The sequence below is a fragment of the Mauremys reevesii genome, linkage group 3 (genome assembly GCF_016161935.1).
Source record: "Mauremys reevesii isolate NIE-2019 linkage group 3, ASM1616193v1, whole genome shotgun sequence".
In the NCBI taxonomy this organism is placed as follows: Eukaryota; Metazoa; Chordata; order Testudines; family Geoemydidae; genus Mauremys; species Mauremys reevesii.
In genome coordinates, this window is record NC_052625.1 from 91,301,191 (window position 1) to 91,326,986 (window position 25,796).

Here is a 25,796-nt window from a genome sequence, read left to right on the forward strand (position 1 = left end):
TTCATGCAGATGTAAAACATATTAGCATATTCATCCAACACATTTAACATGTAGGTCTAGCTTTCAGAAACTGCCAAATTAATTTATTTACCAATTCACAATTTTGTAATTCATTGCAATCAAAGACACAACCTGATAGCTTGTCTATTAAATCTGATCCGGTCTTGAGATATTATAACAATAAACATGGTCATTGTAATTGGCTGCAGTGATAGCCTCACGACTGAGGCTGTCTTGTTTCCACTCAAAACATCTGCAGACCGACAACCAAGAAGATGTGACAGATAAAACTGCACAAGAGTCATTTTTTCGGATCATTCCCATCCTTCCAGTGTCTCCAAAATACTGTTACCAAAATCATCTCCCTTGTTTCTGATTCACTCCGTATCGCTTCCTCACCCCTTTGGGTCTCTCTGCCTGCTTCCCATTCCCTATGCATCAGACCACTTGTTCTCATCATCAAAGCACTTCGTCTCTGTCTTTGTGTCCAGTGATGCCAACCTTTACCATGCCAGGAGAATGGAGCTTATTCAGGGTGTGTTACCATTAGCTCAAATGCACACAAATTAAATGGCAGCGTCACTTGCCACTGTGTGACAGGAAATGCAATTTAAAAGCATAAATTATATGAAGTGCAGAAGTCTCACTGTTTAATCACCACTCCTTTTTTTTTTGTTTTCTTTTAGCACAAGGAGATATACTAGACAACTATGTAAAAACGGAGGGTGCTTGGATAGTTGGTCAAACAAAACAGATTTACAGAACAAACCGTAAAGAAGAATGTGCTGAGAAATGTGAAGCTGAAACAAAATTCACATGCAGGTAATTTCTGTTGTGTCCCACAGCTATATTCCATTGTGACTGACTGAGTATTCTGCTTTATATGTTAAGGAAGCTTTCTAAGGGTGTTCCTCAGGAGTAAGTTTATTCTGAGGTTTGGGAGGAAAGGAAAAAATGCCCAGAAAGTCAATACCTGGGAGATGTGGGTGAAAAGAGACGATATGGAAGGAGAGACCAAGAAGATGGTGTTTTTCATTTCAGCGTACGTGTTGGAAAAAAAACTGGGTATCTTGATGCACAAACCTTCCTGACACACAATCTAACACACCAATATCCAGGTGCCTTCAGACCCTTTACCATACATAGGCCTATAAGAAATGCGCGTCTCAGAAAACAGGACATCAGCAGCAGAACTTGTTGGGTCTATATCATCCTCATTCTGCACCTTGAGCCAGAGGATCCCCTGCACTAATGTGTGTGGACTAGATCTTCCCTGGGAGGGAGGGAATGGCACCACCTCCCCTCCTTGCTTCCCTGTGGAGGTCCTATGAATAAAGGTCTCTGTAGGATTTTGGGGCATTGGAGGTGATGAAGTAGGGAACAGGCCAACCTGTAGCACTGTCCCCTGCTCAGTCGCCAAATATCTGACCGGATATTCTACTGACAGATATCGTTCCTTGCAGCAACATTAACTGCAGAGCCCAGCATGCTGCCTGAGGGAAGGGGGCCGGTGGAGCAGTGCAAAGGGAGAAGCCTGCACTGTAAAGGGAGGCTCCCTTCACACCAAGTCCTGTCCATCCATGGGGCTGGGAGGACTTCCTCTCTAAACTCCCCGGGGTCCCCAACCCTTTCTCTTCCAAATGATGCTTCTTTGAAAACTCCAGAGGTGAATCTTATGGAATTTTCTGCCCTTCTGATTCCCCTCCCCTCGTTCGAGCCACAAGTGATCTGGTGCTGAGTTTTTAAAATGGTTTATAGCTTGGCAATCAATTTAAAATCTACTGAAAGTTTTAAAGATGGCAAAGATCCACCAAGAAACAATATTCGTTTTAAAGGGATGCTACCAAACAGGATCACAGAAGTCACTGCCAGGCTCCAGCTACTATTTTCATGCAAATGAATCATCACCCATCCTCTGTGAACACCCCCCCCCACACACACACACACAGGGCCGGCTCCAGACCCAGGCGCGCGCTTGGGGCGGCGTGCTGCGGGAGGGCGGCAGGCGGCTCCGGTGGACCTCCTGCAGACAGTCCTGTGGCTTCAGTGGAGCATCCGCAGGCGTGCCTGCGGGAGGTCCACCGGAGCCACGGGACCAGCGGACCCTCCGCAGGCACGTCTGCAGGAGGTCCACCGGAGCCGCGGGACTGGTGACCACCAGAGCGCCCCCCGTGGCATGCCGCCCTGCTTGGGGCGGCGTAAATCCTAGAACCGCCCCTGCACACACACACCTCTCCTTCTCTCCCCATAAGCTATGCAGAGGATGCAGAACTTCAGCAACACTCCTGGAACTCTCACCGAGGAAAGGCAAGAGAGAGATTTGGACCAAGTTCCTTAAAGAAAAGTTAAAAATATACATGTATCTTTTGTAGAGGGGTAACTCTTCCCTGCTGGGACCTCTACATACACAATATTATCCCTCAGCCTCCTGATTGCCAGGTGTGGAAGTCAGGGCTGCAGCCATGAACTCTGCCCGTGGGACCTGATCCTGCATCACTGAAGTTTATGGGGAATTTTGCTGCTAGAGCAGGATCAAGCCCCTGTGCCTTTGAGCCCTTGATCAAGCCTGGTTTTTAGACCAATGGGACTTCTTTGTATAAATACTTTTAAATCAACAATGTGTGCTGATTAGCATGGGGGGGGGGCTGATTAGCATGGGGGGAACCAGGAGAAGAAAGTTGCATGAGAAGGAGGATGTGACACCTTTATAAAAATACTACAGGAATGGACTCAACATTGCAGTTTAATGTAATGGTTTTGCCGTCTTTTTGGCCCATAATTGTTGAACGCTATTTCGTTTGTGTTGTTGTTGTTTTAGTAACAGCAGCCTGTCATGGTGTATCAGGCTTTGCTAGACCAGGGAAAAGCTGAGTGTAGGTCAGGGTTACGTGACATGAGCTAGCTAGGACTCCTTTAACATAACCACTTTTCCTAATGTGAATGCAGGATAACACCCGTAGTTCAGTTTGCACAGGTTGAGTTATAGGCGAGGCAGTTACAGACAAAGGGTAACATTTTCAAAATGTGCTGGAGAGACTTAGGAGCCTAAGTCCAATTTAGGCACTTCAGGTGCTTTTGAAAATTTTACCAAAAGCCTAAAATGTCTCTAAACTGCCATGACTGATAAAATCTAAAATGGATAATGAAAAATTTTCACTAAGACAATAATTTAAACAACATTAATGACTGTTTCTTCCACGGCTTTCCCCTCTCAATTTCAACAGGGCCTTTCTATTCACCAGTAAAGATCAACAGTGTACTACACTGGCTGAGAACACCAAAACATCGGAGTTGGTTAGAAGAACAGATGTAGTGCTCTTTGAGAAGAGAAGTATGTATATATTTTGATATTACTTCTTTAATATATGCTCACCTGACAGAAATATATCCTTTACCACTTTTCTGAGGTTGTTAGTTTCCTGTCATTTATGGTGGTGATGATTTCTGTGAGATGGATGCAGGGAAATGGACTGAAAACACTAACGTAATTCCATATAGGCCTTTGAACAGTCCTCCGATGATACTACACCCAACTTGGGCTGGATTCAAACCAGCCTCCTTGAAGGGAAAGGATATAGATGGATTGCTAACCCTCCATCTAGTCCCACGCATTTTATGTTTTTGGCCTCACACATATTGAACATGCTTCAACCAAAAAAAAAAAAAAGTGATACATTTCTCCACTGATAAGTGTTTGCAGCTCTCTGCTTAATGGGTCTGGTGGAATCTATCATCATGTGAGTTTTCAACTCTACTGGGTTTCCTGTTTGTATGTTTTATTTTCAATCCCTTAATTTTGAGTTTATGTGGTTTAAATATGTCCCAGAAAACCAGGGATGATTTAACAGAAGAAGCATTTGATCTCATATTCTATCCAGTGGTGAATTAGCCCTTGGGCCAACGGGGCCCCAGCCAATTGGGGCCCCCTGGAAGAACGGGTGCCCCAAACCACTCTGCCCACTCAGCGCTCCTGCTGGGGAGTGATTTTGCTCTCAGCAGGAGTGCTGGGTGGGCAGGGTGCACCCCGACCCGCTCCCTGGCAGGAGCACGGGCTGAGGGAGGGTGTGACTGCAGGTGGAAGGGGAGGGAGGGGCCCCCACTTGCTCTGGCTCAGGGCCCCACAAAACAGTAATTCGACTCTGATTCTGTCTATAACAGGGGCAGGCAACCTATGGCACAGGTGCTGAAGGTGGCACACGAGCTGATTTTCAGTGGCACTCACACTGCCTGGGTCCTGGCCACCGGTCCAGGGGGCTCTGCATTTTAATTTAATTTTAAATGAAGCTTCTTAAACATTTTAAAACCCTTACTTACTTTACATACAACAATAGTTTAGTTATATATTATAGACTTATAGAAAGAGACCTTCTAAACGTTAAAATGTATTACTGGCACGTGAAACCTTAAATTAGAGTGAATAAATGAAGACTCGACACACCACTTCTGAAAGGTTGCCGACCCCTGGTCTATAAACAATGAATCTCTCAATAACAAAATATAAAATATCCATTTTTGATAAGCTCCCTTTTAAAATCTCTATTCTAGGCTTATAGCATGCTCAGACAAGTGGTTGGGTTGAAGACTCTTTTTGGATTCCTTAATTTTCCCCTTGAAGTAAGATTATAGTCAAGCCTTGAAAAGACAGTAGGCAGTGTGAAAAATAAATTTCCACCTTTAAATGTGACCACTTCTACAAGTTCCAAGGGAAGAAAAATTACATAGTAACATCAACTGACTGAAGTGAGAGTTCTTGGAGAAAAGAAAGTCTTATTTGCTAATCATTCAAACACCTAGGGTAACTGGCTAGCATACCTTGTGTTTATATTGACCTGTGTTAAATGATGCTGTAATTACCAGTAATACTTTTTCACTTTTTAAAATTTTGTGATGAGTTTGAAAAATATGCTGAAATACTAAACTGCAGACAGCCATGAAGCAGGTCTCATTTATTCTATAAGGTTCTATAAGGAAAACACAATGGACCAGATTCTAAATTGGTATAAATTAGTATATTTCCACTGATTTCATTGACTTCAGCTGTGGATCTGGCCCAGATACCCCCAAAATTGGAATTTAAACATCAATGCGCTTCATCAGTCTTCCTCTTAGTTCTCACATTCATGTCCTGGAACACATACAGGATAACGGGGGCGGCTCCAGGCCACAGCATGCCAAGCGCATGCTTGGGGCGGCATGCCGCGGGGGGCGTTGTGCCGGTCACCGGGAGGGCGGCAGGCGGCTCCGGTGGACCTCCCGCAGGCGTGTCTGTGGGAGGTCCACCAGAGCCGTGGGATCGGCGACTGGCAGAGCGCCCCCTGTGGCATGCCGCCATGCTTGGGGCAACGAAATGGCTAGAGCTGCCCCTGCAGGATAATATAGTGTAATGTGTAGGACACCAGGAAAGAAGTTAATTTGTAGAAGCCAGTAGCTTCAAAAGTTGCTAGATAAATGTTGTATCTCTAGTTTATGGTCAACCAAGGAGATTTTGTTTTGATGATGTAATACCTGTAACTTGATATCTTCCTTCAGAGTTGAGGTAAGTAAAAATTCTCTGGCTTTGGAATTAGCCTTCCTGCTTTTGCAGTTTAACTCAGTTGAATTACTATAATCTCTTAAAAATTTAGAAAAATAACAAGTTTTATTAACTCACCATCTGTCTCTTAAATGTTACAGGTTACAGTTCTTAGTTGGTGTAAATGGCCAAAATGCCACCAGAGTTATTTGCATCAACAGAACATTGGCCCTCTGACTCCAACTCAAACCCAACAGCTAGAGCTTCCAGACATATAGTGCATATATAACTCCCTGCCACTTTCTTTTTTCACACATTCCTCATAGAAAATTGACTTAATAAGTCATTGGTATTAAAAGTTATACTCAAGTTTTGAGTCACATCACTTCTGGGCACCTTATAGACTAACAGACATATTGAAGCATAAGCTTTCGTGGGTAAATACCCACTTCGTCAGACACAGCGTCAGAAAGCTCATGCTCCAATACATCTGTTAGTCAGTAAGGTGCCACAGGACTCTTTGTCACTTTTTACAGATCCAGACTAACATGGCTACCCCTCTGATACTTGACATCACTTCTGGGGTAAATTAAAATAGGTTTAAGAATAGTGGACTTAGTAAATGTCCTTACTTAACATTTCAATATGGGATATTCTATTATAGCCAGAAGATAGTGGGAGTTTCCTTTGAGTAAGGATTGAGTAAAAACCGAGCAAGGCCTTAAAAGTTGGCCCTGTATAGTTATTGTTATAAATATGAAAAATCAATGGACACATGAGCAAATGATGAAGTAAGATGAAATTAACTCTTCACTTACAAGTAATTAAATATTCCAGTTGACACAATATAAATACTGTAATGAGAGGGCCAGATTCTTATTCTGGTTTACACTGTTGTAAATCCAGAGAAAGGCCAATGAATCTCTGAGATCAGAATCTGTCCCATAACACCACAACATTGTAACGCTTATGTCATTAACTCATGATGCATTGATGCCAACACAATGACATGCCAATCCTGAAAATGTGTTTGGGATACTGTCAAAATCAGAACTATCCTGCAAATATAAGGATGGGTGATGATCCTACCACATGCAGACTGGGATTTTCAAAGGATTCCAAAGGAGTTTGGTGCCCAAATCCCATTTAAACTCAATGGGATTTGGACATCCAACTCCCTTAGTATCCTTTGAAAATCTCAGCCATGGATCTTGGAGTTGGTTTCCTGTTAAACAAGCCGAATATATAAGCCAATCAATAAATATGTCAGAATTGCCAACCCCAAACATTCGAAAACCATGAGTCAAGCTACAAAAATCACAAGATTGGCTTAAAAACCATGAGATATTTAAAAAAAAAAGTGGGGGGCCTTTTATTTTCCTTCTGGCTTTTGAGCCATTGGAGTACACTCAGGTAATATTTTCCAGCTCTTATATGCAACCATGAAGGCTACAAATTTGCTTTATTTTTTATTTGAAAGCTGAATTTTTCATCTAATCACTTGCTTCCAGGAGCTGGGGCTTTCAATAAAATCCTAATATCATAAGATTAGTGCTAAAATCAAGGGAGTTGTCAACCCTTGATTTAGTCAATCCTTTATTTTAATTTGTACTAACGACACCAAAAAAGCCAATCCAGTTGCCAATAATCTTCTTTCTTTAGTGCAGCCTCCAACATAAAGCATGAAGGAGCTCTGACTGTTATGCATGAAGCTGTGAAACTCCCTGCTAAAGGACAGTTTAGAACAGTGCAATATGTCTGGTTCAGTGAGATTAAAGGTCTTACTATAGCCGACTGAGTATTTAGCTGTGTTCCTCTGTAATTTACCCTATTATTGTCACAGAGTTTTAAAGCATCTTGTATCAATCCTAAAGATGAAATCATGTTGTCTGAATATGTTGTTACAGAACAGGAAATAGGAATGAAGAATTTGCCTAACTGGCTCAGATTATTGATTTGTGTAGCCTACTGTGCTGCCTCTGGCAGTCACTAATAGCCTAATGTGTCAAAGGAAAGTGAACATTTCCCATTAGGCATCTAAATGATTATGCATTGCTGTAGATGGAATGAACAACTCTTCCCTTTTGTCCACAAGAGGTCATCTTACACCCTCAAAAATGAGATTTGATTACCCTTCTCTATCTTATCGTTCACAGCCACAGATAGTGTTTGACAGGAAAAAATGTGCAGATTTTTTTCCAGAACTTCCCCATCAAACATGCTATAAAGACAGAAACTAATTTAGTTCGTGTTATGGAAAGTGGGATGGGAATTAAAGGCTGTATTTGGACATACCAATTCGTAAATTGTTAATCTAAATGAACATGGGCTTGAGTTTAGGGTTCAAAGTTGGTTCTTTGTTAGCAGATGGAAAAAAACCTAAAGGTTATATAAACTGTCAGAAGTTTATTCAAATAAAAAGAGTTTGTGTCAACACTTGACTGCTTCAGTGTTCATTTCTTCAGATTTTCAAATGTGAACACATTGCAAAACTGCTCAGGGTATACAAAAGGTTCCCAGCTAAAAATTCTATGGTAGACTGCATATTTATCCAGAAATATAGTCTGGCCAGATTAGAAATAGGCCTGAATCAGAACCCCAGATGCAAAGACCTCTCAATTTTTGGAAAATCTGGACCCTCATCCATAAACAAGCAGTTAGCCTAATTCTCCTCTTACTGTACCTAAGTAAATCAATTTTATGTCAATTGAGTTACTCCAGATTTACACTGATGTATGTAAAAGGATAATTATGCTCCTACGGTAGTTTTGGTATATGTTATGTTGAGAAATTTTGAAGCAAACCTGAGAAACAACAAAAATTCTCCATAGCCAATTGTTAAAAACACTGAAACCAACCTGATGAACCCCAATCCTTCTCAGCTAGAGGAAAGATCACTTTATTACCAGGAGCAGGGGGGACACTGAGCACTGACATGTGTGCTTGTGCATGGGGAATGGGTGGATGAGGAGGAGAAATAAAGGATGCCAGTAGTCCCCTGGAAAAAAAAAATCACCACTTAGGCCTATTTCAGATCCTCTAAAAACAAATACTGAGTAAAACCTGTCCTAAATGACCAAACAAGGAACTGTCAAAAATTAGTTGTTTAATGGAGGTTGCTTAATAAAAGTGGAGCAGGATTGTATTAGAACGCTTGGTGACACTTGTGGTAAGTCGGTTTAGACAAGAGCATGCCAGTAATGATTATCTCCTGTACAGGTTTCATTGTGATAAACTGTGCTAGAATGGTTCATAAATGAACCAAGATGACACTCACCATTATTAGCTCATAAAAGGAAGAATTTGTAAGCCTCAAGGTTGCACTAATTTTCACCTCTGGACCAACCTGGCACCAGGAAATAAGAAAAACTGCAGTATGATAAATGTTGCTTTTTAATGGTGACCACCAGATAGGAATGGAATTTAAGTGCATGCTGTGTGTCACTGCAAATGGACACGGTTGTGAAGAGTCAATCAGAGATGCTGCTGTTCAACATCATCAAATGCCCAACCCATAGGCAGCCCTAGTTCCATCAGCAGTAGCCTGGTCAGCACTGAGCCCTACAACTGTCAACTTCTCTGTAGTCTTCTTCTTAGTCATAGTTCTTGATTTGGGCATGGTTTTTCCAGACCCCAAAGGCCAGTCTTGGATGGCTGCAAGGGGACTGGACAAATCGCTGGCAACTTAGGCTTTCAGGGCTACAGGTCATTTTACATCTTCAAGGCTATCTTCATAGGGAAATGATATATCTAGGGTGACATCCTGGCCCCACTGAAGTCAGTGTCAAAACTCCCATTTATTTCTATAAGGCCAGGCTTTCACACAGTTAGGCCAGTTCCACAAAGGCCAGAACTGCCCAAAATTCAAAGTTTACCTCTTTAGCTCAAAGTTAACCCATCCAGCTTCATCTTGTGCAGTGGTGACTCATGCTTTCAACATAATTCTATAAATGAGTCAAGCTTCATTCATGAGCAGGGGGATCTCAGTGAAACACATTGTCTATGTTTACTGTTTGTTACAAAACCCAAACTTGAATAGGTCTGAGTTACAAAATTCCACCTTTTGAAACTCCAAAGTTCAGGTGTGTTTAGATCTGTGATCCTTTCTGGAGCCCACTCTGCCTGAAATCAGGTGAGTTTCACGTGCTTCTAGGTTTCGTTGAAAATATTTTGTACAGTTTTACTCATAGCAGAGCAATACAAACACAGAGGCATTAAAAACAACAATGTTTTATTCCACTCAAGAAGGAAGCATTATAGCTGTTGTAATCTGAACCTACCCTTCAAAAACAACCATAATTTGTTATATCTGTTTCCCTAAACATTTTAGTTTTTTGGTCTTTATGTAAACACTCAAGTGACCTTCCTTATGTACATCATTAAAATTTGCAAACTAACCTTTTTTTAAAGAGCTTTACAATAACACAACTGGGTTTTTTTGGGGGGTGGGGGGTAGAGAAGATTCGGAATGTGGGTATTTAGGCTGATTATCATGTGTGTAGAATCTGTATATAGTTATTTAATTCAAACAGATGTGAATTATGATACTGATATATAAAAATGTATTTCGTGTCAGTGTATCTTTTAGAATGCAGGACTGGTAAGGGGAAGGACTATAGAGGAACAGTATCTGAAACTCAGAGTGGTGTGCCCTGCCAGAAGTGGAGCAACAGTAAACCTCATTTACCTAAGTATGTCATTTACACATTTGTGTATATGTTATTCTGAACATATTCCAAGCCATCCATATTAAATGTGTACTAAATCATTTTATAGTGTATATTATTAAAGTGAGTTGTTCAGCATTCAAACTCATTGGTAAGAAATCATTTCCTCCTTGTCTTGATCACTGTGATCTACCTGTTCTCTCAAAGACCTGCAAGGCTGACATATTTCTAAGCATCTATTAAATGTATCCTGCAGCGATTCAAGGGGATGTACTAAATGACCTAAGGGATGATTTCAAAGATAGCATTTCTGGCCAAATTTGGTGGCCCTTAAGCAAGCAAAACACTCAATGGATGAAATCCTGGCTCCGTTGAAGTCATTGGCAAAGCTCTCACTGACTTCAATGGGGCTAGGATTTCACCCATTTGCTGCAACAGGTGCTAAAAGTGGCAAAGGAGATAGAAGTTATGTCATCTTACTGGAGAGCCCTTTGCATGTTTCCATGGCAATATTTTATGGCTTTAAATGAGAAGCAGTCAACAAGATCGAACCGTTAACCTCACATTCACATAGGATGTGTTAGTATCACATTCAAGTTGTTGACAACTCTCATGTATTTAGTTAATGTCCTTTTTTGCATTCCCCAGGAAAGTGTTCCATACGAAATATTGCTCTTTTTAACTATGTGCGTTAGAAAAACACAACAGTTATTGATGGAGCTCAGACCCTGGCAGTCCGACAGCAACAATCCATTGCAAGTGTAAAAGAGCATTCTTGGACTATGAGGTTGTCATATTTCCTGTAAACTGTAGATATGAAACTGTTGGCTTTTCCCCAGAGCCATCAAAGAACTGACATTCAGTAGCTATGAAGAGGCTACTAATGACAGCCACAGAATGCTCTTCCGATAAGGATTTCAACTCTGGGCAACCAAAGGGAGCATCTATTTCTCTGGCCTTTCATGTGTATGACTAGAGTCCAAAATCACCTGAGAAATTTGAACATTTCACTTTTGCTGTAATGGTATTTTTATTTTATTTCAGCTATACACCTGACAACGCCCCCCTTGCAGGGTTAGAGGCAAACTACTGCAGAAATCCTGATGAGGATGAAAAAGGACCCTGGTGTTACACAACAGATCCTAATATCAGATTTGATTACTGTAACATCCAAGAATGTGAAGGTCAGGATACACACACCAAAGATTTTTACATCACTATATCTCTAAGTATGTTAAATTGTGTGCTTTTTTTCAAAGTATGGAAATGTTAGCTCCTTGACCCCATTATCCCTTTGTTTGAGACCATGCCAGCAAATTTTAATCCAGAAGCTGCAAAAAATTTCCTCAGGTGGGTAGTCTTTACTCAAGTGACTTGCAGGATCAGGCTCCTTACTGTTCTTTTGGATAGCCTCAGGGGTATCCCTAAGGTCAACATACAAGTACATCTTTTCCAGAGGACATATCCCTTTGACAGTGACAGGAGACCTCTTTTCTTGGTTAATACTATTGCACTGCATTATGATCACATCCTATTTTTAATCATCAGACCGATCCTTCCATAATATATCTAAGGACATCAAATCTGAGGCCCTGGCCCATTTTTGTGGTAGTTAATATGGCTAGTACCATTGGCCTTAATTCAGCAAGGCACTTAAGCACATACCTAACTTTAAGCATGTTAATAGTCCCATTGATATCAATAGGTCCCCTCATTTACTTAAGATCAGGCATTCGCTTAAGTACCTTACTGACTCAGGGCCTTGTTTGTGTATGACCTTGTTTTTAGATGTTATGTTTAGTAAAATGCCATAATTCTGTCTGGAAACTTTCAAAACTAAAAAATAGGGTTTTTGACACTTCCCAAAGGTTTTGTTTCAGCATCCCACTTTAGAGTCAGTTAACATTTCCATTAGAACAGCTCCTTGCCAGATCATTGTATGGGATGAAAGGACTCATAATTAGAGACGAGCCTGATCCAAAAATCTGGATCTGAACAAACTCCTATTTGCGGGAGTTAAAAAAGCAGATACAGATCTCAGTTTTGTGCTTCAGGTCCATTTGTGCTTTTAATTCAGATTCAGCTGGGACTTAGCATAAAAGTTCTCAACAAAAAGGACGTCTCCCTGAATGGCTTAAATTGTATAAATATTTAATAGATACAGAGGAATCACAATTTTTGGTTGGTTTTAGATACTTTTTGATTTGCCCTAACTAGAAAATAGCTTATTTAAAAGAAAAAAAAAGAAAAAAAAGAAAGAAAGATTGGCCTGACGATCATAGTCATGCAGGCAACATCTATTGACATTAGTGAGAGTTTTGCATGCAGATATATGACATGGGCCAACCCTGAAAATCTTGCATTCACATAAAATTTGATTCAGTTGATGAGCATAAGCACGAAGAACTTCTAGGGTTCCTTTGCTCAGTGCACAAAGAGATTAATCTTGGTTCAACTCCCCTATTCTAAACATATGGCTCTTCCTTTATTTTCCTTCTATAACTCACACAGACAATTCTACTGAACCCAGGTGGGACTTCCTCTGCCGCATAGGGCACAAGCCACTTGCAAGTTTAAACTACAGTAAATGGTGGATTCTCTGTAACTTGAAGTCTTTAAACCATGATTTCAGTAACTCAGCTGGAGGTTAGGGGGCTATTATAGCAGTGGGTGGATAAGGTTCTGTGGCGTGTAATGGGCAGGTGGTCAGACTAGATGATCTTGATGGTCCCTTCTGATTTCAAAGTCGAATCTATGAAACTTAATGGATTATGTTCAGGAAACCAAATGAACATCAATCCAGAGGGTTGGCCTCGCCATGGTCTGATTGCTGGGAATAGTGGGAGAATGTTAGCTGTTCAGTGTCATCATATTACATGCCATGGAACCAGCATCTTCATTATCCAAGTCATTACTCTTTAAAGGAATCTACTTTGCAAAGGAAGCTTCTCCAGTAATATATACAACCTACTAGCTCCTTAGAAATCTTGTCATATCATAGTTTTTTTAATTGTAGTTTTCATTTTAAAAGATACACTATAGTGTAACAAATAAGCCAAATAAAATAAATGTAATTAAGTAGGTGAAGTCACCCACCAGTAGAAAGAAACTTGCTGTTTTAGAATAGTTCTTCACTCTAGCTTTGCCTTCTGATTGGTCTCTTGAGCTGATGGCATGTCCAAAGGGAAAGTTTCTGGACCAATACTATTCTTGATTTTTTCCCGTTTCTTTGTTTTCACTCCTGCTTGTCCATACAGAAGAGTGCATGCACTGCAGTGGCGAAAACTACCAAGGCAAAATTTCCCAAACAGAGTCTGGGATTGAGTGCCAGCACTGGGATGCTCAGAAGCCTCACGCTCATGGGTACATCCCTTCAAAGTAAGTCACAACCAGTAATGAAATAACTGATCAGCTAGATGCACCAAAGACCAGGGAAATAGCCCCTGGGGTCTGGAGCCAGGAGGAAAAAAGGATAGATTGTTTTTCATAGTAATTTTCCATTTTCATTTTGATAATACTTGATCATGTTTTTTGTTGATGATGTTTTTTGGTGGCCAACCTCTCCCTTGGCCATTTGAGCCAATGCATTTTTGCATGTGCTTGATGTTTTGCTTGTTTGCCATACTAATACCATAGGCAGCATTTGGGAGTGCGCATGTGTGAGGGAGCTATGTTTTTAACATCCTTCCCTTAAAAAGAGAGGGTTGGGGAGTCAAAAAGTTCTGTTTCAGTCTAGGGCAACAAAAAGGCTGATCTGCTACCTCTCAGTGCAATGGAAGAAGGTAAGTCATCAATCCTTTCTCTTTTCTTTCTGTTCCTTAGGCCTTGTCTACACTACAAGACTATTTTGAATCAACTTAGTTCGAATTTGTGGATTCGACCTTATGAAGTCGAATTTGTGTATCCATACTAAATACACTAATTCGAATTTCTGAGTCCACATTCATGGGGCCAGCGTCGACTTTGGAAGCGGTGCACTATGGGAAGCTATCCCACAGTTCCCGCAGTCCCCGCTGCCCATTGGAATGCTGGGTAGAGCCCCCAATGCCTGCTGGGGGGAGAAATGTGTCGAGGGTGGTTTTGGGTAAGTGTCGTCATTGAACCGTCAATCACAACCTCCCTCCCTCCCTCCTTGAAAGCGCCTGCGGGCAATCTGTTTGTGCACTTTTCTGGTCAGTGACAGCGCGGATGCCACAGCACTGCAAGCATGGAGCTCGCTGCGATCATCGCCGTTTTCTCCTCCTCGCACTTTATCGTCCACCTCTTCCACAGTCAGCTGCTGAGAAATTGGGCTACTTTTCAATGGTGCTGCAAGCACTGGGGGACCATAGGGGACGTTTTACAAACATCAACGTCGGGTGGCCGGGCAAGGTTCATGATGCGTGTGTTTTCAGGAACTGTGGGCTGCTCAGACGCCTGCAGGAAGGTAGTTTCTTCCCGGACCACGAAATAACTGTTGTGGATGTGCAGATGCCTATAGTCATCCTCGGGGACCCAGCCTGCCCGCTAATGCACTTGCTCATGAAGTCCTATACAGGCACCTGGGGCAGCGACAAGGAACTCTTCAAATACCAGCGAGCAGCGTGACCTGTGACTGTTCAGTTTCTTTACAGAGAAGCTGAACCTGCCCCTGTTTCTTTACCCAGTTACTGTTGACTCTCCTCTTCAGTTACATACCCCGTTCACCCCGTTACCCCCACTTCCAGCACACGTGTAAAAATAAAATACATGTCCCATTATTACTTAACAAAGGTTTCTTTATTCATGACTTTTCGTGAAAGGGTTGAAACTGGGACGCAGGCTGTGCTAGGTAGGGTGTGCGGTGATGTAAAGACCGCCTCTAAACTCAAGGAATGACAGGCTCCTGCTCCTAGAGTGGTCCGCAGTGCCGGAATGCTTCTTTCAACGGAGCCTGCCATCCCTCTTTATGGAATTCTGTGTGCGGGCGGATATGTGACCTTGTGGTGGAGGAGGACGGATACAGATTCCTCAGCTGCGTGACTCAGCGGTCCAGGACAAGGACTGCTGTATAAGATCTGTAACCGCCCTCCCCCGCTGCAAAGTCACATCTCCCCCGCCCACACAGATCCTGGAAACCACCTCCAAAAACCGACCAGGGTGCCTACTGACTGCACCGTGTGTGTGACCCGCTGCTGATCCTGCCCCCGTGTCTGTACCCTGGGAAAGGTGACTGTCCTATGCAATTAACCACCCCCTTCCCCACGCCCCCATTCAAACACAGTCTTCTTTGAAAAAACATAACGGAAACAGTAATTAACAGCAAAGCATTTTTATTAATTAAGTAGACATGTAGGGGATGGGACTGGGATTGGGACTACTGTGAGTCTGGAAGTGAAGGACTTCGGCAAATGTAGGGTATGAGAGCTTTTGGGTACTTGAGCACTGTGCTGTGGTGCAGTGACAGTATTCACGTCCCCGGCCGCCCCTCCTCCTGATTATTTTCGGTGAGGGGGGTATGGGACTTTGTGGCAGGGGAGTGCGGTTGCAGATACACTGCAGGGTGTCTCTGTCCTCCTGCGGTCCTGCAGAACATCCACAAGGCGCCTGAGCGTGTCCGTTTGCTCCCTCACTAGTCCAAGCAGCGTTTCAGTCGCCTGCTTGTCTTCCTCACGCCACCTCTCCTCCCGTTCGCTGTGTGAGCGCTGGCACAGAGAGACGGTCTCCCTCCACTGGCTCTGCTGGTCCGCCTCTGCTAGGTAGCAGCCCATACGTTCCTCGAACATCTTGTCCCTTGTCTTTTTCTTTCGCCGCCTAATCTTTGCCAGCCTCTGCGAGGGGGATGCTGTGGCAGGTCTGGAGACAGTGGAAGCTGTGAGATGGGAAACAGGGAGTGAATTCCTTGCAAAGATACATTTTGGCGAACAATTAACTGAGTCTAGGCTGTCTCTGTGAATTCTGGGTTGAGACCCCTGTGCCTGCTGGGGCACAAATAATTTTCGCGGTGGATTCTGGGTAAATGTCGCCAGTCATTCCTTCCTCCGGGAAAGCAACGGCAGACAATCATTTCAAGCCCGTTTTCCCAGAATTGCCATCTGTCCGTAGATTTTTTAAAAATACTTTGGACCAGGCGTAAAATTACAGTAATTACCCTAATTAGATGCAGGAGTCTCCGAGCGAGATCACCCTGAGGAGGGTCACTAAAGGAGATAGAGAGCGCATGCTGCGTGAAAGCTAGCACGAACCAGGGCCTGATGCAGCCGTGCTCGGGGAGGCAGTGCTTCCTGAGTACCTCATGAAAGCCTTGCGCAGAAAACTGTGCTACCACGGAGCACCCAATAAGGCAGCTCTCCCCAGGAACCTCCTGCTGATGCTTTTCGATTAACGCAAGGAGAGCTTCGTGGAGATCTCCAAGGATGATTTCTGTTCTATCCCCATATCTAGAGAGACCTCCTTTTCACACAGTTAAGATTCCTGTTATATTAAGAATAAAAGTTAACATGGTTAAAGCACTTACCGACTGCTCCTTCCCCTGATTCAGGGTCCGGGTTAATGGCCGGGGAGGGTTGTTGGGGGATCTCCGTGACGGTGATGAATAGATCCTGGCTGTCGGGGAAACCAGCGTTGTAAGCGCTCTCGCCTGCCTCGTCCTCCACAAACCCTTCCTCATCTTCCCCGTCCGCGAACATCACCGAGGAACTGGCCGTCGACACTGTCCCATCGTCAGAGTCCACGGTCACTGGTGGGGCAGTGGTGGCAGGCTCCGTAGCGTCCGTTTGCCGCTTTGATTTTTTGGTAGCCTTGTCTGGGGTCCTTGATTTTCACGCGGCGCTGTGTTGCATCCCGCCTGTATCCTCTGTCTCTCATGGCTTTGGAGACCTTCTCGTAGGTCTTCGCATTCCCTGTTTTGGAGCGCAGCTCCGAAAGCACAGACTCCTCGCCCCACACATCGATCAGATCGAAGAGTTCCCAGTCAGTCTATGCTGGGTCCCTCTTTCTATTCACAGATAACATGAACTCCTCTGCTGGAGAGCTCTGCATCGTTGCAGGTGCTGCGGAGCTCGCCCCGATGTCCAGCCAGGACGTCAGATTCAAAGTGCCCAGACAGGAAAATTAATTCAAATTTTCCCGGGTCATTTCCTGTGTGGCTGGTCAGAGAATCCAAGCTCGGACTGCTGTCCAGAGCGTCAACAGAGTGGTGCACTGTGGGATAGCTCCCGGAGCTACTAAGTTCGATTTGCATCCACACCTAGCCTAATTCGAGCTAGCCATGTCGAATTTAGCGTTACTCCACCTGCCGGGGTGGAGTACCAAATTCGAACTAAAGAGCCCTCTAGTTTGAATTAAATGGCTTCCTGGTGTGGATGGTTGAGCGGTTAGTTCGAATTAACGCTGCTAAATTCGAATTAAAGTCCTAGTGTAGACCAGGCCTTAGAGTTGCCTCCAACATTATCTGAAATTCAAGGTAGGGAAAATGGTAGTGACAGAACAACCTCAGAAGGCTCTGAGGTTTGGTTCTAATAATAATAATAATACCTAACACGTACATACAATTTTCATCTGTAGATCTCAAATTACTTTACATTGCTAAGCATAATAGTCCTCATTTTACAGATGGGGGAAACTGAGGCACAAAAGTTTTTTTTTAAATATCTCATTGTTTTATTGTGCTCCCCCTGCCTGTCTCTTTCTACTTATTGTCTCATCTTGTACTGTATGTAAATTGTAAGTTCCTTGGGACATTCTTTCTGCAGCGCCTAGCATATTGGGGTCCTGGTCCATTGCTAGGGTTCCTAGGTGCTACAACAATACCAATAAATAGCAAAAAAACAAACAAACAATACCAATAATATAAGGGCAGAGATTTCAGAGATGCTCAACATCCAGAGTCCAATGACTGGAGTTGTTTGGGCTGAGCACCTCTGACTATCAGGTCCTAAGTGGCTTGCCCAAGGTTACATAACTGCTCAGTAGCAGACTAGAAGTAGAACCCAGGTCTCAACTCTCAGGCCAGTGCCTTATCCACTAGACCATGCTGCCATTCATAAAACCTCTAATAAGCACCTTGTAAAACTTGAATGTTTGGCCATATTTATCTGAAACGTTTAAGATCTTTTTAGTGCTCCCCACTCTCCATTGATGTATAGAACATAACTGATGACATGAAACCTCCTCAGGTGGCCCTTCATTCTTGTCTTATGAATCAGAATGACCAAGTAAGAGGTTGAATCTGAAAGCCAGTAACATTTTAAAATAACCCTCCCCCTTTTGTTAAAGACAGTCTCTAATCACCACATTGAAACAGACAAGCTTACAGAATATCAGAAGAAAGATGAGATATTATGAAAGTTTTCTGCTATGAGATCTTAAAAAAATGGAAACCAGAGAAACAGATTTGTATGCTTCACAGCTTTAAGATGACCTGCCAGGAAGGAATGTCTCCCCCAGTGTCACAGCATTGAACACATTGGCTGGGTGGCAAGGTCATCATAGGTGGTGGTTTTGGGATTCCCTTCCTCTGAAGAACTGAGGTTGGTATAGGTCTAGACAGAGCAAAGGTTTGATCCCCTGGGGCAAATGCTTCATTTCTTTTATCTTCTTCCCTTCCTCATGCTAAACCAGTTCTCTTCACCCCAACCTCCTTCACCATCACTGTCTCTGCTGACCTTGAAAGGTGTTTGTGTTCAGGGAATAGAGAGATGGTGATTATGTCTAGACCCTGAGCAGTCGGCTGGGAGGCAAGCGTCCTGCACCTTCTCCTACACATGTGGAATCAGGAAAAGCTAATCACACCAGCTAGTCCAAAATGTTGAGGGGAAAAGGAAAATAGAAAACTAGACACAGGTCACTGAGAGCGGGGAACACCACAGTGGCGCACGTGGGCAATTTCAATTTACAGCAAATGTATTCAGATTTTTAAAGTTTCGTAGGATGATACATTGCATAGAGGCAAGCTACTTGGGAAACCGTACAAACAAAGCAATATCTCCTTTTAAAAATAACTCACTCTTAGAGAAGGGTCTAGTAATTCCTTTAGGCCCCAGTCCAGGAAAGCTGTTAAGCACATACATAAGTTTAAGGATGTTCTGCCTCATGGTACAGTATTTAATTAAATTATCACATGCCAGTTGCTGTACAAGACCCCGTCTCATCCAGTGCACAAAATAGACAGTGAATGAGGTTGTGGGTTGTAAGAAGAGAAAAGATGCTCTCTTTCTCTTATGGGTAAGACACTGAACTGGGACTCTTATTGCTGGTCTGCCATAGACTTACTGCATGATGTTAGGCAGAACTACCATAGTGCATATGAACAAAGGGCCCAAATGGAGGTGGCACAGGTAACTTTAATTCCGGCATTTCCTATCTTTGAGTGTTGACTTTGCAACCTTATTGTTCTTTTAATCTAGTTTTTCCTATGTAATTTATATCTCACTCCGTAGCCCAGTATCTGAGTGCCCAAAAAGCCCATTGTGCCACAGGAGGGGCAATTCATACCGTCAGCCGTTAGTGAATTAGATTCTTAATTCAAACTTCTAATTTTCAGCTTTCCAGAGAAGAATCTGAGGATGAATTACTGCCGTAATCCTGATGGTGAGCCTCGGCCCTGGTGTTTCACTACCAACTCCGCGAAACGCTGGGAATTTTGTAACATTCCACGTTGCAGTAAGTGTTACTTATGGATATTGTAGAACCCAAGTTAGCTGTCACTGCAGGCAGTTGCAACAGGTAGACGGTAGAACCAAAATGTAGGGAAAAGTTGGGGGTGAGGATAGAGGGTGGAATCCATCAACAAATATCCCAAGAAGAGCCTTCTGTACCAGGGAAGGTGCATCATTAATAGAATCATTTACTAAGTTCCAATCATTTAAACCCGTGTAAGTGCATTGAGAGTGATGGGGCTGCATAGGTTTTATTGAGTACATAATTTGCATAGTTGTATCTGAAATTCAAATTTGCCCTGCAGAAATGTTATTACTGATAATAGCACTAGAGGGAAATAACTCAGATTGACTCTCAGAATGCATCTTCACTAGGGAAAAAAAGGTGTTTTTCTTTAAACTCAAGTTAACTAACAAAGTAAAATCCTAGTGAAGTCAAGGATGTAGGTAGTTTTCACAAGAGTTTGCAGCTCAAGGAAACTATGGGCAGGGCCGGCTCTACAGTTTTCGCCGCCCCAAGCAGCGCCCTAAATTGCCGCCCCGGGCGGTGGGGCAGTCCGTGTGCCCTTAGGGCGGCAGGCGCGTTTCCGCGGCGGCAGCAATTCGGCAGCAGCATCTATGTTTAGCTGAAGCCGCCCCGGACAGCTAAACATAGAAGCTGCTGTGGAATTGCTCTCACCGCAGAAATGCGCCTGCTGCCCTAAGGGCACACGGACTGCCCCCGCCCTCCGTGGGGGTGGCAATTTGGTGCGCTGCTTGGGGGCAAAACAACAGGGACTGCCGCCCCTTGCAGAATGCCGCCCCAAGCACCAGCTTGGGATGCTGGTTCCTGGAGCCGGCCCTGACTATGGGGAAGCCTAGGATTTACGTTGGCCTGTTAACTCATGTGAAAACTACAGACTGTGTTGTCATCACTAGGATTTTATCCTATGTTAGCTAACTTGAGTTAAGAACACATCTTTTTTTCCCTAGTGAAGACAAAACCTCTGAGATTAGGGCTAGCAGTTAAAAAAAATCCATTAAACTGAGCACATTTGACATGCAAATCATAAAGACAATAAATATGGTGCACCATAATGCCATTTTTAGACCAGAATTACACTTTGAGGATCAGGCTTATATTTATGTCACCAGTCCTAGTCTTCTCAAGTATTTGCTTTTCTCACTGCTTTATGAAGATTCATGTATTTGCTGGATAGAGATCAATTAAAACACCTATTTATTGATGGAGGGTGAATATTTGACAGGTTTCTCTAAAGTAAGAAATGGGTTGAGAAACTGTAAGATCACTGATACTGAGTTTAGAATTTTAACTAGTTTTATGGAACATGTTGACCTTTTAGAATCTTTTATTCTCCCATCAGGAAATTATATGTACAGTCAAAATGCATGTTCATTTTCATCTTGAAGTTAAAAAGACCAAATAAATGTGGACTCACAACCCAATCTCCTTTATGCCTTTCTGCAGAACCAGTGCTCTGGTTCTCCTTGGAATACTTGTGGGCTGTGGCTAATAGACACCTACCTTTCTTAATGCTTATTGCATAAGTACCTGAGTAGTTCTAACCATCTTCCTTTCTTCAGCATTCCTCTGCTGCTGCTAGACCATCTCAGGCTCCTTGTTCCAAGACTCGCACTTCCCATTAGATCTTCTCCCTTCAGATTTGTTTTAGCTCTAGAGGCCCCATTCCCTGCTGTGATGCTTCTCTTACAACCTCTCACATGGCCTCATCCTCACTACCTCCTGTCCTGACAATCTCTGCTCTTCCATCCTACCTCTCAGACTCACCTAGCCATCCTCCCTCAGCTCACTTTTCTCACCTCCATTGTGGTGAGACAGCTAGGCTGGAGGAAAGGATGGATGGTTTAAATGTGGTCATGTTGTCGCCAGATGTTTCAGAGGGTTCGGCATAGAATGGAATTCACTGTTTGGGAAGTTTAATTCCTTTTGAAAATTTTATGGCAACTTAAAATCTAAGTGAGAAGAATCAAGAAGGAGTATCTGGATGTTTTCTCTGTGCTTTGGCTTATGTCTTGCCATAGACTTCGGAAACCTCAACAATATAGAAACAAAAAAGTGCATGTTCCACATTATGCAAAGTTAAGCTGAGTTATGCAAAGTTAAGCTTACATATCTTGAAGGCATTGTTTATATTCATTTCCTTTTTTGGTATAGCTACACCACCACCAGTTTCTGGCCCAGGACTTCAGTGCCTTTCAGGAAACGGAGAGGATTATCGAGGCAAGATAGGTGTCACTGTGTCAGGAAACACTTGTCAACGTTGGAGTGCTCAGTTTCCCCACAAACACGCCAGGACTCCAGAGAGCTATCCCTGCAAGTATGTAAAATCTCTTCATTATTTGGTGCCTGCTGGAAGTACCATGGAACACAGTTATTTCATGATGATGTAGACATAATATTAAGGTTGGCACAATTTTTCTCCAACTATATTGCTAAGTTCTCCTTTCTCCATATTATTTCAGCTCTCTCATTATTCTTCTTTGATTTCTTCACTTGATCCTGCTCTGATTTTTCCTGTGTTCCTCCTCTTCATCTCTCATTCTCATGTACTTGCATCTTCCTCTCCAGCATTTATGCTCTTCCTATTCTTCCTTTCCTCACTCACATCTATACTTTACTATGTTCCATACCCAGGTGCTTCCATGTAGAATAAGAGTGTTAGAAAAGTTTTTTCCCCAGTGATGATACTGTTCCACAATGTGCTTTATCTGCACTACTCTTGGTGTCCTGTCACAAGTGAAGGAAGTACAAGTGTGATTGACTGGTGAACGTGTGTTACAGAGTCTCCTCTGTGCTGATCTGCAGAGGATATGAGTTGTTACAGCCTCCAGTTATAGAGTCTTGGCTCTTAAGCTCCATCTGTAGCAGCACATGCTTTAAGTCTCCAGTTCAATGTGATTACTGCTATCTTGGCCAAAATACCAGGGATCTCCAGAGCTAAAAGCATGAGCTGCTACAGTTTGAGCTGAAGAGTCAAGGCTGTAAAACTAGGGTTTGTAACAACTCATATCTTCTGTGGATCAAAATAGAGGGGAACCTGTAATAGTCACCTGGGGTTACATAAGCATCAGAAAAGCTGCTCATAGTCTTAGCATGTGGACCTCTCTTACCTAGAATGCTGATCAGACTCACAACAATAATGCATTACAGTAATTTGCCTTATTACGGATAAATGTAATTACTGAGCAACATTTTGCTGCAGTAGTGACTCACCAATAAATACAATCGTAAACAGGTGTTCTTGGCCATTATCATTTTTCCATGCAAAGCTAATTTTCACATAGTGCTTTTGCTTCAGGGCTTTAGAAGAAAACTACTGTAGAAATCCTGATGGTGAGATCAAGCCATGGTGTTATACCACCAACAGCACAACACGATGGGAATACTGTAACATACCCAGCTGTGATGGGACAGAAGCAGTAAACACTGGTAAGGAGAGTGGATGCACCTGTGATATGGAAGTTGAAGTTGACAGTCATTCTTTTGTACCAATTGGAAATAAATCATTGTTGATTCATATTATTAATTTGTTGATCTGAACACTCTGCAGACCACATCTGAACATTAGTGGAAGGTCGAACCTGTTGAGGGTAGGATTTAAGGCTGGTAGGAAAGTGCAGTGTGAGGAAGAAAGATTTTAGATCATATTGTTCTGCTGACTGCCTCGGCTTTGGAAAAGTTACCAAGCAGTGGGCTTACGGAGTTTCATTTTTCCTTTTGAACTTAGGATCTTTTCTAAGATCAGAGAAGATTTAAGAAGTGTGGAAAAAGTTAAAAACAGGAAAAGAAAAATAAAACCCTAGAAAGCATTCAATGGCAAGGAAGAAAAAAATGTAGATCAGGCAGAAAAACATAGGAATTAAAAATTCAATAAATATTCAATTTTTGAAAACTGAAATGAAAATTTTCCTTTTGTTTCAAAATTTCTCATTGCAATTGTTTTAAAAAAATGGTTAAAATAATTTTTAATAGAGAAATGTCATTGTTTTGGACAAAACTCCATTTTTAGTGAGAAAATTTTTGGCTCAAAAATTTTGACCAGCCCTACAAATGAGACAAGTACAGTAGGATCCCAGTTACCCAAATTGCTTGGCACCATCAAGTATGTTTACATACACCAGATGTGTGTCCATCGATAACAAATCAATAGAAGCTGCAATAATGTAAGAGAAAACATCAGCCTCCAAACTCCAACCCCTGAAAAATCCAACCAAACACGGATTCCACTTGTTTACATATCCTAACTAACAACCCCAAACTACTTCAGTACAAACAAAGGGAAATCACCTGATGCAAGGTCAATCCAACCACTAGAAATGCATCTGATATAAAACCACAACTTTGGATCCACATTCTGAACTTTGTGATTCTCTAATCCAAGTAGGACCATAAACACAAAATTGACATTGAGATTGCATCTAAGGAACAGCATCTGACTCATGAAGGTAACCCATTAAAATCTTCCATACACCCTCAGAAATGCCCCTTCTGAATGAGATCTTGTCATAAGAAGGTATCTGTGACAGGCAGGCTAATTGCTCTGACTTGTTTGTTTATTGTTTCTATTTGTTTGTTTTTCTGTGCTCATTTATCAAAGTAAAATTCACTTTTCAAGCACTGTTTTTTATTGTTCATTACAGATGTACTTGTGATTCAACAGGATCCAGTCATTGAGGATTGCTTTCGAGACACTGGCCTGACTTACCGTGGCACAACTTCATTGACTATCTCAGGAAAGAAATGCCAAGCATGGAGATCAATGTCTCCGCATAAACACACAAAAACCCCAGCGGAATATCCAAATGCGTATGTTTACTTCTACCACTATCACAAAATCAGCGTAGGCTTTGTCCAGTAATCTATTAATTGTGCCATCCACTTAAAGGGACACTGTCAAGTTAAAATTCACACTGCAAACAAATTTCTTTACCAATTTACTAAGAGTGCCTTGAGAGAGAGAATTTTAAAATCCAATTCAGTTGTTGCTATTTTAGCTCTTTCTTTAATTGTTTTAGTTTCTCCCACTTGGACAATGAAAATCAGCTAAGCCAGTGTCACTTTCAGCATCTTAATACTGCAGTGGCTTCAAAAACTGCAAGAGGATGCATTTCATTTAAAATAACATCTTTCATTATTATTTTTTAAAACATTGAAACATTTATATTGGTCGAAGATTTAAAAAAGCTTGTTTTCACAACATTTAAATTCTGGGCTAAATGTAAGTGTAGTGTCTTTTTAAATTGCCCTTAAAGAAATTAAGACTTGTCATAAATATTCCAAGAATCAGATTTATGGCCAAATTCTGCCATCAGATCCACACTGTAGGTCATAGAAATATGCACTGTGTTATGTATTTGAGAATCTGACAGCTGCCTTTAAACCTGCTCCAGAACACAGGGAGAATCTAAGAAAATGGAAATTTCTTATGGACACAAATAATGTTGCAATACAGACTGGTCAGAAATATGTATAGTATTTAGTATTGCTAAATTATATGTATTTTGTGACTGCTGTAGTCATAATCAGGAGATGGGGGTTGGGAATATTATATACAGTGCTTAACCACCCCAACAGTTAAGAAGTTTTTCCTTATGTTCAACTTAAACCTCCCTTGCTACAATTTAAGCCCATTGCTTCTTGTCCTACCCTCAGCAGTTAAGAAGAACAATTTATTGCCCTCTTCCTTGCAACAGCTTTTTATGAACTTGAAAACTGTTATGATGTCCCCTCTCAGTCTTCTTGTCTGCAGACTAAACAAACCCAGTTTTTTCAATCTTCCCTCACAGATCATGTTTTCTAAACTTTTAATAATTTGTGTTGCTCTTCTCTGGACTTTCTCCAATTTGTCCACATCTTTCCTGAAATGTGGTGCCCAGAACTGGACACACTACTCCAATTGAGGTCTAATCAATGTGGAGTAGAGCAGAACAATTACTTCTTGTGTCTTGCTTATAACACTCCTGCTAATACATCCCAGA

The 25,796-nt window shown here is 42.2% G+C and overlaps 1 protein-coding gene across 1 annotated transcript in view; it reads left to right on the forward strand.

Annotated features, from left to right (window-relative positions):
• LOC120401576 (plasminogen-like) overlaps nucleotides 1–25,796 on the forward strand; it is a 63,561-nt gene that overhangs the window by 11,702 nt on the left and 26,063 nt on the right. The window contains exons 2-10 of the mRNA XM_039531701.1: nucleotides 687–822; nucleotides 3,225–3,331; nucleotides 10,089–10,203; nucleotides 11,224–11,363; nucleotides 13,437–13,557; nucleotides 19,682–19,800; nucleotides 21,973–22,135; nucleotides 23,117–23,247; nucleotides 24,459–24,624. Of these exons, the coding sequence (XP_039387635.1) occupies nucleotides 687–822; nucleotides 3,225–3,331; nucleotides 10,089–10,203; nucleotides 11,224–11,363; nucleotides 13,437–13,557; nucleotides 19,682–19,800; nucleotides 21,973–22,135; nucleotides 23,117–23,247; nucleotides 24,459–24,624 (1,198 nt within the window). The remainder of the gene's footprint in view (nucleotides 1–686; nucleotides 823–3,224; nucleotides 3,332–10,088; nucleotides 10,204–11,223; nucleotides 11,364–13,436; nucleotides 13,558–19,681; nucleotides 19,801–21,972; nucleotides 22,136–23,116; nucleotides 23,248–24,458; nucleotides 24,625–25,796) is intronic.